General features: G+C 42.2%; 1 protein-coding gene across 1 annotated transcript; it reads right to left on the reverse strand.

Moving 5' to 3' along the window:
• Positions 1–1503: 1503 nt before the first annotated feature.
• On the reverse strand, positions 1504–13048 carry LOC138593672 (cilia- and flagella-associated protein 337). Its single transcript, XM_069664757.1, has 15 exons — positions 13044–13048; positions 11518–11752; positions 11287–11433; positions 9978–10100; positions 9737–9908; positions 9587–9633; positions 9365–9502; positions 9060–9248; positions 7724–7915; positions 7179–7628; positions 6924–7073; positions 3651–3835; positions 2354–2493; positions 1807–1946; positions 1504–1719 (listed from the first exon to the last, which is right to left on the reverse strand). The coding sequence occupies exons 1-15, from the start codon at positions 13046–13048 to the stop codon at positions 1504–1506; spliced, it is 2529 nt and encodes an 842-aa protein (XP_069520858.1).
• Between the last annotated feature and the right edge of the window lie 693 nt (positions 13049–13741).

The raw sequence follows: 13741 nt of genomic DNA on the forward strand, positions 1-13741 counted from the left end.
ATGTTTAGCGTTTACGGCCTCTAATGCACCGAACACGGAAGAGTTAGCTCAAAAGTTAGCCACACAGCGAGCCGAACGTTAACCCTCAGTGGGTAAACCAAATCCTGAAACTGATCAGCTTTACTTGTTTCTCAACCTCCTCTTTCTTCCTCATACTTTGTAAAAAGTCGAGGATTAAATCCAAAGGAGATCGTGCTTTTGCAATCAGGGCCCCTCAGCTTTGGAACGACCTGCCTGAGGAGATAAGGCTCGCAAAATCAGTGACATCTTTTAAATCGCTTCTTAAAGACCAGCTCCTGTCACGACATATAAAATGCTCTGCTTAAAATAATTAATTGTGTCTTATATGTTTTTTTCTGCAAAATACGTTTAAAAATCCTCCTGAGGCATCTCCTCCTTCTCCCTCATTAAAAAATCACGAATCTGCATAGGCCCCGCCCACTATGCACATTTCCAACCGGCCCCTCCCTCGCACATGTAGCTCACCTTCGACTCTGCCCATCAAACTCAGAAAGCTGAATGCTTGTTTCGATTTTTCTATTTTGCTACGTTAGCTTCTGTACGCGACACAATGGCAAGTGTTAATATAGCGGTAATTCAGCCTCATATATTCGAACAAGAAAGCGATTAGGAAGAAGAGGAGCATATTGGACAGGGTCGCATACAAGTGGACGTGTCAGAATGGTGATGTATTTTATGTATCGCTCTCTAACTTGTTACATCGTTACCGTTAGGAACGCAGCGGCACAACTACGTTTTCAGTCAGCTGGCAATATGTTGACGTTAACGTTAGTAGTCAGCAGTGAGTTTGCAAAAGCTACGATGGGGGTTAAAGCTGGCTCGCTCATCGCTGAAGTGGTTGCCATAGATTGCACATAATGATACACATAGCGTCACCCCGTCCATAAACGGGATTGGCTCCTTAGGTTTGTGACATCTCAAACCTGCCAATCTGAAAACGTGTTGTTCAGCCTGTCCTTGGTACACTGCAGTTTAAAAGCAGTCAGGCCCAGCCATGGAGATGACTGCTGATGCTGTCCCTGATGTGTCTTGTAGCACATGAGAAACACCACATGGAGATGTTTACAAGGTTAAACACTTTCCTTTTCTTCTTATTGGCTTTAAATCATCATTTTGAACTTTATATCTTTTTAGTGCATTTATTTCTTTATTTCCTTTATTTTATCTCTCTTATTTCTATTATTGCTTTTACGTCTTTTATCTCTATTTATTGCGTCTACTTCTTCCTGCTTCATTTATTCTCTTTGACTGTTTTTTATTGCTCTTAGCCTTTCTTTTCTGTCTCCTCTCTCCTCCTCTTTTGTCCTTGGTCTTGCTTCTGGCCACGTTGTGTGCGTTCTCCTGTTGCCTTTTGGGTTTTGTGTTTTCCTTTGCTTGGTTGTCAAAACACTTTGTAAACTCTTGTTTTTAAAGGTGCTATATAAATAAAGTTCTTATTATTATTATTATTCGTAATATGAAAGAGAAACGAGTATCTAAACCTCACCTCTGGTAGGTGCTCGCCTCAGTTATGTTCCACACCACTTCCTGCCCAAATGAACCCACATGATCTCCATCCACAGTCCACAGTCCAGCGGAGCCGTCAGCTGAAGCCGTCAGGACGAAAAACCCGTCAGCCACTTCGAGGACTTCCACACTTACTAACGCTCTGATGTGAGGCCTCCAACACTGCAGCAGAGGAGGACGCTCACGAACAGGCTGCGTAGGAAGAGATTCTTTAATAAGCAATACTTCTTTAAACGTATTCACATCAGTTCTGCAAAGACAAAGACAAAGCCTTTTTACCTCGTTTTGGATCTCCAGTGCATAGTTAGAGATATGGAGCCAGCCTGCCGTGTCTCCACAGACCAGGATGGTGTTTTTAGACTGATCTGAGCTCAGGGAAAGCACACGCTCACCTGGCTGCTCCAGGGCACAGAACTGGCCTGGAATAAGTAGGAAAGAACTGCTATAAAAATGCTGGGATACATACTGTACACAGACCTATACACACAGACACAAGTGCATGTGGCTCACTCGTACACACATGCATGCTCGTACACATATGCAGCGGTCACAGGGCATGAATCCCTCACCACTAAACACAGATGGGATCTGGAAAGAGACATAGTTGTGGGCTGCCAGGAATGGTACAGGCTGGAGGCCAAGTCGACAGTTCAGCCTGACTGTCACTGCTCGGCCTGTCTGTGCATCCAGCTGAGGGGAGGGTCATTACAATTGACAGCTGCTTGTCAAAGGCTTGTGCAGTTTGGTGCTTCCATGTCCCTCATAAAATTGTGTTTGTACTTTTGAATGTAGTTCTTCCTAACGATGCTCCCTGCGTCAGACTAACCGTAGACGTGCGTCTGTCCACTGACGCTCCAGAAGCAGAGACAGCCGGCCTGCGACGACACCAGGACGCCTCTGTTTCTCAGCTGTCTGTTCTCGGCCCGATGCTGCAGGAACAAGAGGCCGTCCACAGAGGGCAGAGGTCTACGTGTGACAATCAGAGGGAAGACAAACAAACAAAAACAATGAGTAACTTTACACATGAAAATAAAGAGTGGCCACAATTTTAACTACAAGTGTCGTCATTGATGTTGATATTTGGGTATTTATTGTGATAGTTTCCTTGTTAGTATGAGGAAGTATTCAGATCCTTCAACTGTAACAACAATATATTCTATTGCATTCAAAGCCTACATTCAAAACCCGACCTAAATAAAAGAACAAAGATACTAGCAGCAAACTTTACTGAGAAAAATGCCCACTGTTACATATATAGGCTATTTGATGTTATAATATTAGTAAGACTGATACAGGATCAATGTGTGTGTCGCCTTTTTGTCATGATTTATTCTTTAGTTTTGTATTTAGTTTATACTCTAGTTCAGATATTATTTACTTTGTCACTTTGTCTCTCGTTGATCCACTTCCTGCCTTTGTGTGTTTTCCCGCTTGTTTGATCATGTGCCCCGTCCTTATTGTTTTCACCTGCTCCTTGATTGTTTCCTTCCACCTGGTGAAGCATACTGCAAAATGAATTTGAAAAGCTTCTCACTACATTTTACTGCCGAACGCAGTATGTAGTATGTAGTATGTAGTATCTGATTTCGAAAACAGCACTTGTCTTCCCATGTCTCTGTGCCAGTTCATCATCGTCTATCTCTTTGAAACCTTTGTCAAACCTGATCCTCTTTTCCTCCTGGCTTTCTGTGATTTTTACCTGTTGTGTTGGATCTTCGTTGGAGCTTGTTTAAGTTGTTTCTTTGGACTTTTGTTGTGGTTTTTTACAGTAAGCATTTTGGTTTTTGTCCTTTTTTTGTCTTTTGTTTTATTTGATAAATCCTTCCTTTTTGTTTATACCCGAAACATAACATTTGCCAGCCACAATCCAAAAAGATTAGAGACTACTGGGTTAATCTTTAACAATGCATTGTAGTTTATTTTAAGCCTTTAAGCATGTTTAATGCAGTAACACGTCAAATATTTTCTCAGCTGTGTGGTTAAGTCGAAGTATAAGAAAGAATTAAGTGGAAACACTTCTGTAAGTGATTGTCAAAGTCAGGAGACAACTCAAATTGAGCTTATATTGGGATGTCAGCATGCAAACAATGCTTTTTTTAACACACACTGCTGTGATTTCTCACCCTCTCTGCGTCGGCCTCTGTAGCTTCAGCAGCGGTCCTTGTGTCTCCAGCCTCCAGATGATGACCTCTCCATCGTGGCTCGATGTGGCAACGACGCCCAGAGCAGAGCACTGACACACAGCCAGGATGTCTGACTTATGGACGCCGCAGGACTTCCAGGACATGTCTGCTCTTACGTACAAATCCTCAACACAGCAGACAGACAGGTGCAAATAAGATTGTGAAAGTGCACTCCACATCCCATCTTGTGACAGTTTACAAATGCTCTGAAAGAACGGGTAATTGTTTGTGTTCCTTGTGGAAAGCAGCTCTATTTCCTGCTCTGGTTTACTGATTTTGTTTACACCCCTGGGCTACAGTGTTGTGGTCAGATCCTTCAAAGACGTCAGAGAAATACTCATGCAGAATTCTTGCACAGCGCGGATGTCTTTGATCTCACCAGGTGCAGGTTTTAATCAGATCATTGGCTGATATCTTTTACTCCTCCTTTGCCTGAAAATGTTTCCTCAGGAGCCTGGCTGTGCCCACACGGAGAGCTTTACAATAAGAAACATAAGAGTGGGGGAAAAAACAGGAACAAGAATGTGCTGGAGCAGCATGAACGCCGAGGTAACTGTCGCCTTGCAGGGATGAATGTAACCGCAGAGCAGACGGTGTTTAAAGGTCGAGAGGTAAGATGTAACACAAGAATTTGAGGTGTGAAAATATGTACGTCTGCACACCCAGACTTTTGTCTCACACTGCGGTTCATACTGGTGTTTATCCTGGCAGTGAGATACTTCATCTTTATTTCCTCAGACCTGAGGGTCAGCGTGTAGAAGTGTGTAGGTGGAGGTAATGAATCTTTTTTTACGCTCTGAAAAGCTCCAGACATTTTTCTTCTTGCATTAAAAAGACATAAGGGGTCAGATTTAATTATTTGCTTGCAGGATATTTTCTGAGGCTTAAGAAAAGCGCTGCGTTTTAAGCCTCGACCAGATTAGTCACTATGGGGACCGCTGTTTGTTTGGGACTCAGCATCCAGCATCCAACATCTGGGGAAGAACTTGTGGACCAGAACGAGTGTGAGGGTTAAGACTGTTGACGTGCGCGGCTTGATATATTTAAGCTGTTGGGTCATTAGTGGATGTGTGTGCGACACTTCCCAGAATTACCTGTCAGTGAGAAGCTTCTGTGATGTATTTAATGCTGTTTAAGTGGGCGGTTCTTCCTGCTTGTCCATCAGGTAAAGATCTCTGCTGACGCTTCTACTCACTGAACAGTCTGATTTCTGTTGTGTTTTCCATGTACAAATCACCCTGAATGTTCTCCACACTACTTCGAGTTTATTAAATATAATGTACCCTGTGGAGGTGTTGACCACTGGTTGCACTGTAGAGCAATGTTTTAATAATGACTGCTGCTGGTTTCATGCTGTTCCACTGAGTTCATTACGCCAAAGAGAAGCAAGGAAGAAGGAAACTACCAGCTAGCAATCTATAAAAAACAAACAAAGGGAATTTCAATTTCCATTAATAGAATGAGAATATCTCAAGAGAAAAAAATGCTTTCAACACATTTAATATGTGTCAAGGACATAATGCATTCTGGGGTGAAACATAATTTTGTTTGTTTACCAAAAGAAAAGTTCACTGTGTACCTTGAATGTTCCTGAAATGTGAGGTAACAATATCATTGCTGTTGCATTTACAACCAGAAAGCTTAAGAGTAGTGATCTCTGCTTTTTGCAGATGTGTTGGCTTCATCAAACTGGGACCTCCAGCAGGCACAGGGGGCGGTTTGTCATGAGTTCTTATTATTATCGTTTAGTTTTGTATTTGATTTATTCTGTGTTCTTGCCATAATTTAGTCTTGTTTAGTTACATTTATTTGTTTCGATCATTTCCTGTTCTACTTTGTCACCTTGGCTGAGTTTAAAATACTATATTCTACATACTACATACTGCATTCAGCGGTAGTATTTAGTACGGAGCTGTTCAAATTGATTTTGCAGTGTGCAACGCCAGGCGTCAGTTTCCAGTTTGGAGATCGGAAGTAAACAAGAGCTCGCCAATAGCAAAAAGCTGCTTCTTTAGCTATAGCGCCCCCTCCTGCTCTTCTGCTGCTGTCTGTCATTTCAACTGCTGTTGTGACGTTCCAGCGCTTTGCATTGTGGGACACAGTAGGCGAGGTGGAATGGTCCAATGTATGTTGATTACGTGCGCTGCCCTAATTGTTTTCACCTGCTCCTTGATTGTCTCACCTGTGTCTGATTAGCCTCACCTCCCAGGTTTATTTAGTCTTTGTGTTCCCCTGTCTCAGTTTCAGTTCATGTTTCCAGGAGTCTTTTGGATTTTCCTCATTGCTCTCTGTGTGTTTCACCTTCTGATGTGTTTTCATTTGGATTTTTTGTTACCTGTCTTGTTGGACCTTGTTTTGCCTTTGGACAGTGTTTGGCTGCACCCCTTGGACTCTGAAACTCGGTAAGCCTTTTGTTTTGCATTTAGCTTTTTTATTAACTAAATAAATGCTTTGTCTGCATCTGGGTCCTCTCCCTTTTTTTTGTTTGAATCTACAACTGTGACGGGGGTTGGGATGAGAGTCAGCATCTCCAAATCCAAGGCCATGGTTCTCTGCCGGAAAACAGTGGTTTGCCTGCTCCGAGTGGGGAGTGAGTCACTGCCTCAAGTGAAGGAGTTCAAGTATCTCTGGGTTAAGTTCACAAGTGAGGGTAAAACGGATCGTGAGATTGACAGACGGATCGTTGCAGCATCAGCAGTAATGCGGATGCTGCACTGGACTGTCGTGGTGAAGAGGGAGCTGAGCCTTCAATTTACCAGTTGATCTACGTTCCAACCCTCACCTATGTTCACAAGCTTTGGGTAGTGACCGAAAGAATGAGATCGCCGATACAAGCGGCCGAAATTAGTTTCCTTCCCATCCGTCTGGAGGGATGATATATCCCGCCTGACCTGGGAACGCCTCAGAAGACCCCAGGAGGAGTTGGAAAACGTTGCTGGGGAGAGAGACGCCTGGTTCACCCTGCTTAGCCTGCTGCCACCGCGACCCGGCCTCAGATAAGCAAAAGGAAAATGGATGGATGGATTTTGTTTTTTGCTGACCTCCAGGGGTCACACTTCTTTGTTGCAGTGACATTTACTGTATATGTACCCCATGATCTTGTGACATCACTGATCAGTGTGGTTACAGGTGCAAAAACTTCCAAACAGAGAGGAAAGTGCACCACTTCTCCTGCCGTTTAGCTCCTCTTTGTGAAACACCTTTTAATTTTACCTTGGCGGCTGCGATGTTGTACTGAGCGATCCGCTGGCTCCATCCCACAGCCAGCAGCTGGTTCTCATGGAGACAGGTCAACGCGGTGACTTCAGAGTCAGTGACGGGCTCCAGCTTGTGCAGGTTGAGACCGTTAAGCAAGTTCCACACCTGCACAAGGAGTACAACACTTAATTTCTAGTACATGTAAAATAATTATGGTTGAATTCACATTATTTTTATACAAAGTGACACTGAGAAGATGTGCTGGTAAACCTTGATAGTGCCATTGCTAGCCCCAGTGATCAGTCTTCTGTGGGAGGAGTCCAGTGCCATGCAGGTGAGTTCTTCTTCTCCATGAGTGTTTAAGATCTGCAGCCTCCTCCTCCCTGTCTCTACGTCCCACACACACACAGATGAGTCAACGTGTCCGGTCACCACCTGTCTCAGAGAGGAGTTATACAGAGCAAAGGAGAGGGCAGGACCACTTTTTGGTCCTTCATCCATAAACCATCCGCCCCCTCCTCTTCTTGTTTCAGACAGATTGAGCAGCGCCAGGTAATCTTTGCATCCCACTATTAAATGAGGCTGCTGAGGAAGAGGAGGGCTCAGCAGCAGGAAGGGGAAGTTGCCGTGTTCTGGGATTCGACCCAGCTGCAGGCAGGGGAACTGCAGGGTGATGGTTTTCAGACAGTGATGGCTGGAAATGTCCCAAACCCTCAGCTCCTTAGAGAGAAAAAAAACATCAGTTCATTAGCTTAAATTCGCTTAAACGAAAATCTACAAATTGTCAGGGTCAACGATGCACTCTCATGACTCACAGCATCTCTGGAGTAGCTGAAAATCTGCCCAACAGGCTGGTAGATTGCAACATCCAACACAGTGGTGCGGTGACCCAGCAGTGTCGCCAAAGGACTGGAGGTCACAAAACGAGTCCACACTCTGACTGCTCGGTCACAACCTCCTGTGACCAGCAGCTGCAGAGATTCATTGTAGTCAAAGCATTTAGCTCCCTGAGAAGAGAATATGAGCTTTGCGTTAACAGAAAATAGGGACTTTTTTATGGGTGGGTTCATTGTTCAAATTTCCAGACAGTTAACTGCAGTATAAAATTAGTGTGGTCATTTATGAAAGCTTTTGTGAATAACAGGAAGCATCACCGCCCACTTTAATAATGTTTTGTGCAAAAGCATTACTTCTTTCTTCCACAGTCAGCGGTACTGTCTGCCACTGCAGGGTAGGGAGTGAACTTAGTGACTTACATCTCATTTGTGCTCTTGATATAAGTGGTGAAGAGCTAGCTGAGAAGTTAAACTACAGCAATGCTACTCTTGTGCTTAATGAAGTGTTTTAGATCCAGTTTTTTGTTAAAAAAGGTTTAAATTCACGATAATATATAAAACAAATTATTAAAAAATATTATTTAAAAAAAAGTCATAGGAGTCATATTTGTCAACAGAGCTGTCAATCATCAACGACAGCATCAAACAACTGATTAAAAATAAACTTGGACATGCATCTGAATGATAATAACTAACTATAATGTTTGACAAACATTTATTTGACGTGTATTTTCGATTTTATAGTTTGACTCATGTCCCATCTGTTAACATGGAGGAGGCGGGCTTTATGAACTATACTGCAGCCAGTCAGCAGGGGGCGATAGAGACGTTTTGGCTTCACTTTTAGGGAGCTGTCATGTCCGTCTTTTATACAGTCTATGGTTTGAACTAATAGTTAAATAATGTTTAGTTCACTCCTCCCAAACACTGTAAATAACTGAAGGGTTTTGTAACATAGCATTTGCCCTGTAAGGACATTAAGTGCTGTATAATCAACTGTTCTACAGCTGCTGATTAAAATAGAGTGATGGTTGATTTTCAAGCTTGATCCTCCTTGGTAGGTCGGTGTCACCCTGACCAGAGTGCTGTGACCCACACGTGTCCATCTGACCTCGATCCACATCAAAGGTTGAGCATCACAAGTATCATAACACCGCCTTTCTTGCTTTGAATTTTGAATTAAAGTCAAAACATACTCTCAAAGTTATAGTCGATATCAATGGCTTTAAACCACAATCAAATGCAGAGCTGTGGTCTTCTACACACCTACTATTGCACATAAGATCAGGTAAAGCCACTTGGTGTGGTCAGTTACCTGCTCAAATTTCCAAACATAAGGCTCTCGCTTCACTGTCACATTCATAAAGACCACAGAGGTGTCGTCACTCTCTGATGATGTCATACAGACGTTGGTGCTGGGCTCAAACATCACTCTGTTGATTGGTTCCTGGTGGACGTTGGGGATGTGACGGTAGGAGACCATGTCACTGTGTTCGCAGAGGTCCTGTTATGATGGATGACGATAAAACAAGTGTTGTTTGTCAAATGGAGCGTAATAATCTTCAAGGAAACATGTATCTGGAAGATTGAGCTCAGCAACTAAATGAAGGTCCAGCTTACTGGGAAAAAGATCCTCTGTGGGCATCTTTCTCTCTTCGATGGACTCTTGAATAGACCTTTAGACGGGTTCAGGAACCACATGAGGTGGACTCCTCCTTTTTCATCCCCCAGTAGCAGCAGAGAGGGTTGTTCTGGACACTAAAGAAATAAAGTAAGGATTTTATTTCTGTCAGGGTGAGTTTTCCACTTTACAAAAATATGTCCTATGAGTGATGGTCCTACCTGAACATCGTGCCAGTAACAAAGAGCAGTCGGGACATTGCGAAACCCTGTGATCAATGATGAGAGAAAGATTCTGATTTTCTGAAGTTCACATTTTTGAACAGTTTTTAGTTCATTTTAGTTTTGTACAATGTGAGCAATCATGTTTACCAAATAAGTGGACATCCTGAAAAATAGCGGCCATGGAAACATCAACAAAGTGCAAGTCCCTGCAGTCAGTTGCTACGGCAACCTTGTGGACATTGCCCATATAGACAGCATCCGTGGTCCAGCCTCTGAATCTCCTCGTGTTGGCCATCTCCTCCATTGGGTCTCCTGCAAGCTGGATTAATTAAAGTGTAAAATAAAATGTGCGAGTGTGTTCTGTGTGAGTGTGGATGATGTCACTCACCCCTAGACTTTTCAGGATGTGTAGGCTGCTGTTCCAGACGGTGACCTGACCCCCCTTACTGACACTAATATAGCGGAGCGGAGGAGGATGGGAAATGGTAACTACACGCACTGTCGACTCCCGCTGCAGGGGAAAGAGTTTAAGAATAATAAAATTTAAAAAGGTCAACGGAGAAATAAAAGTGTTACTTTAAGAAAAAAGAACCAGAGAAAAGAGTATTGAAAACTGAGTGCAGAAGGATGGAAAAATGCTGTTAGTATAACCTCACACAAAGGCTTATGGCTACTTTTAAGCAAAAAACTTGATGCTACAGCCTTCATTATGCTGTTTAAGCAACATCTTTTTCCATATCACTAGTGAAAACTATTAAAAAGGTGTGAAAAAAAGCCAATGTGATGTAGGCCTATTTGTAAGACTGTGATTAGCCATGAGGCTACGATAAAAACTAATAATCAGACAGGATTCCCCTTTTAAAACCCCCACCACCAACTTCCCCCCTTTAAATATTCACTGTTATACTATCCCAGGACTACATATTCAATCTAGAGCAATAAATGGGAAACATAAATGTAATTATTTACTGATTAGGGGCAAGAGAACTTTCAAAAGCTCGCAGACAAGCAGCTAGCTAACATGCTAGCAAAACAGTTGACTATGTACCCGTACAGCACGCACAAAACATCAATTTTTCTGCATTTGAGTCATGTTTCTGATCACCCTACCATAATAAATCCAATATTCACTATCTTTTTTAGCTTTCTTTTAGTGCCTGCTAACCTCTGAGGACAATAACTGCCTTTTCAGGTTGCTAACACCGGACCTATGATTGATAGCTAATTGCTACTTCCTCTGTCTGCGGTTTGGTGCTGGCCCAGTTTGTATAAAGTGTTAGAAGAGTTTTTGCTTTTCTACAAAATCTTCTGCTTATGATTAGAAAATGAGACAAGGACTAGTGTTTAGTGCTACTGCAGACTGGTGGGACTTATAATTAAAGTGATTAAATTAGAAAATAGCTAAAAGATCCTACAAAGCTTTGTAGAGCTGTAGTGAAAATACTCACCATGAAAGACTCTTTTTTAGTTAAATGTAGTCACTTTATTTAGTAACTTTAATTGTAATATATTTGTTTTTTCATCTATTTATTTTCTAATCTCAATCTGGGCTGGTAAACTCAGAGTGGGTACAACTACTGTCTACAACTAATTTTGGCAACCTCATATGCTTCTCAGTGTAATTGTTAAACATGGGAGAGTCCAAAGAAGATCCACCATTCATTCCCAGGCACAGATTTGAACCTGTGGATTCCCACCTTGTTATGGGAGCAGTGTGTGATCTGCGGCTGTGTGTCCAGGAGTGCTGCTCTGGGGATGGATGCTCGCTGTCTCTCAGTGTACTCCAACAGCAGGTAGGAACACAGCTGCTGCCACTTCACCTCCCTGCTACAGGTGATATCTACCTGGATATGGTGCATTAAAATAGACCCACAGTGACCTTATCATCCTTTTGTAATTTCACATAGACATTTCTTTGTTTCTCTTACCTCACTGAAGAATCGTTTAACCCATGTGTCTTCAATATCAGGACCCATCACAGACCTCAGAACCTCCTGAAACTCTTCTAACTTCATTCCTCGCTCTTCATTTCCTCCCCTTCTTTTATTTGGTGAGTTTTCATGGACCTGTACTCCAGTTTTCGGACAGGTAAATGCATTTCTCAGGAGCTGCAGGTGCGTTGTAGTCAGCTTCTCTGCAGGGCTGACTCCACAGGTTGGATCACTGTAGGAAAGAGTGACAAATATATTATTATTGTATTGTATTGTAAATCTCTCTGTTAAGGCCTATAACCTGGGGTAACAGGTATAAGGTATCGGTAAACTTGATACCATGATATAGTAGCTCTCCCAAAAAATTGCCCATTCTTCTTATCCCAAACATTAGCCTACACTGCATTATTATATACAGTATTATAGCTGCTAGTTGCCACAATTGTTTAAGAGTGACAAAGAGGAACTAATTTCAGTCAAATCCAGCGATAGCAAATAACAACAGTTTGGTGCTAGCAGAGAGCGAATCTTTTGTCCAAGCTAGCATAATGTCAGCTATCAGTACCATATTTTCCAATCACACATTTTTGGTGTATTTTTTAAATATATAATCAGGATAATAAGTATTGGTAAAAATGCAAAAGAAAGATGATATTTTTGTTAAAATTAGCTTTTCTCCAATGCTACTTGGTGGACACAGCATGTCAGAAGGGCTGCGAGCCGAGCTACCGCTAACTTTAGCTTAGCTCGTTTCTCGGTACTCAGCTTGTATTGAGGTACAGATTCTTGTCAGTGTACAAACCATACAACAACACATCAGTACAATACTTGTAGTTTAATGTTATATTTTTTTTTATTGCACTTATGTTAGAGGAGTACTCGGTATCGGTTTATACTATTAGAAGTCATAATCCGCATCATGAGGGGAAAAGGGTACAATTTAATGTCATATAGAATCACTTACTTAGTGTTTGTTGCTCACTGATGTCTTGTCCTTGAGTGGACTAAATGTAGAATGAAAACAGCGCTCCCTAGTGGCAGCACTGGTACATCACACTCATCATCCAGCAAGAATGTTTAATCACATTAAGAAGTCCTATTTGATGCAAATTGATCGGTAACAAACCTAGCAATATATCTAAACTGAACAGTGGATATTAATGCGTGCAGTTGGTAAATGTTGCATATGAAGAATGAGAAATGTAGGGTTATTTAGGATTTAGTCGATGTGTTTAAACAATCAAAGTGTCTCTCCACCAGCAGCTCCTGTGTGGCTGTGTTGCTCAGGGAAACTATTACACATGTCTCAGCATTGTGAGCTCTTTTCCTGGTCCATCAGGACACGCATGAGTGGTTCTTTAACATCATACACATTAGTCACAATCAAAGGGGAATAATGGAACCGTAAAATAATTAAGTAATAAAAGTGCATTAGGTGCTAGAAAGGGAAAGTGAAGGCTGTTGTGTTTGAAAGACATGTTGGAGAAAATATGTGAATCTGAAGCAGAGAGATGCAGACGTACCTCATAGTAGAAATAAGAGACCGAAGAAAAATTTTAGGATAGATGCCACATACAGGCTTCGTATGCAGTAAAAGGCCATATAAATTTATTAACAGAGGTGAAGATTAAATGATCAAGATCAGGATAATAAGAAAAATGTAAAGCAAACTCACCAAAACCTGCTGTGTGGTGCTTCTTTCTCATAAAGAATCCATGGATGTTTGTTCTTCTTTAAAGTATCCATACTGATAACCTGAGTCTCACTGTTTAAACCCTTCTATAAATCCAGATTGGTCAGTGTTACAAGCTCTTCAGATCAATTTCAGGGTGACACACGCAGATGCAACCACAGCCCAAAGCTCCCCTCGAGTCCAGCCTGAGATCATCTGAGTGTTCCCAAACCCCCTCCTCTGACTTTTCAGGCAAACCTGATTTGCTCAAACAAAGCCTCTGGAGGAATGTCCTGGTCCACTCATCAATAAGCCATCCGTCAGTGTTTGACCACTTTGAGAGTCAACACATCACTGGGGAGAGACAGCAGGTTTCCAAAATGACTGAGAGTCTGCGGGGGGTAACAGAGACACAAACCTCACAGACAAGCCCTCAGTGGTTAACCATTTAAAGAGGCCAAGTTAGTCGGGACCCAGGAGGGTTAACATTGGTGACTTGTGCCCCAGGACAATTCAGCTGAGCTTTCATAGTGAGGAATAGAAGATGTT

This window comes from Semicossyphus pulcher, unplaced genomic scaffold, assembly GCF_022749685.1.
Source record: "Semicossyphus pulcher isolate SPU_LCO1_2020_fin unplaced genomic scaffold, fSemPul1.0.p SCAF_16, whole genome shotgun sequence".
Taxonomy (NCBI): Eukaryota; Metazoa; Chordata; class Actinopteri; order Labriformes; family Labridae; genus Semicossyphus; species Semicossyphus pulcher.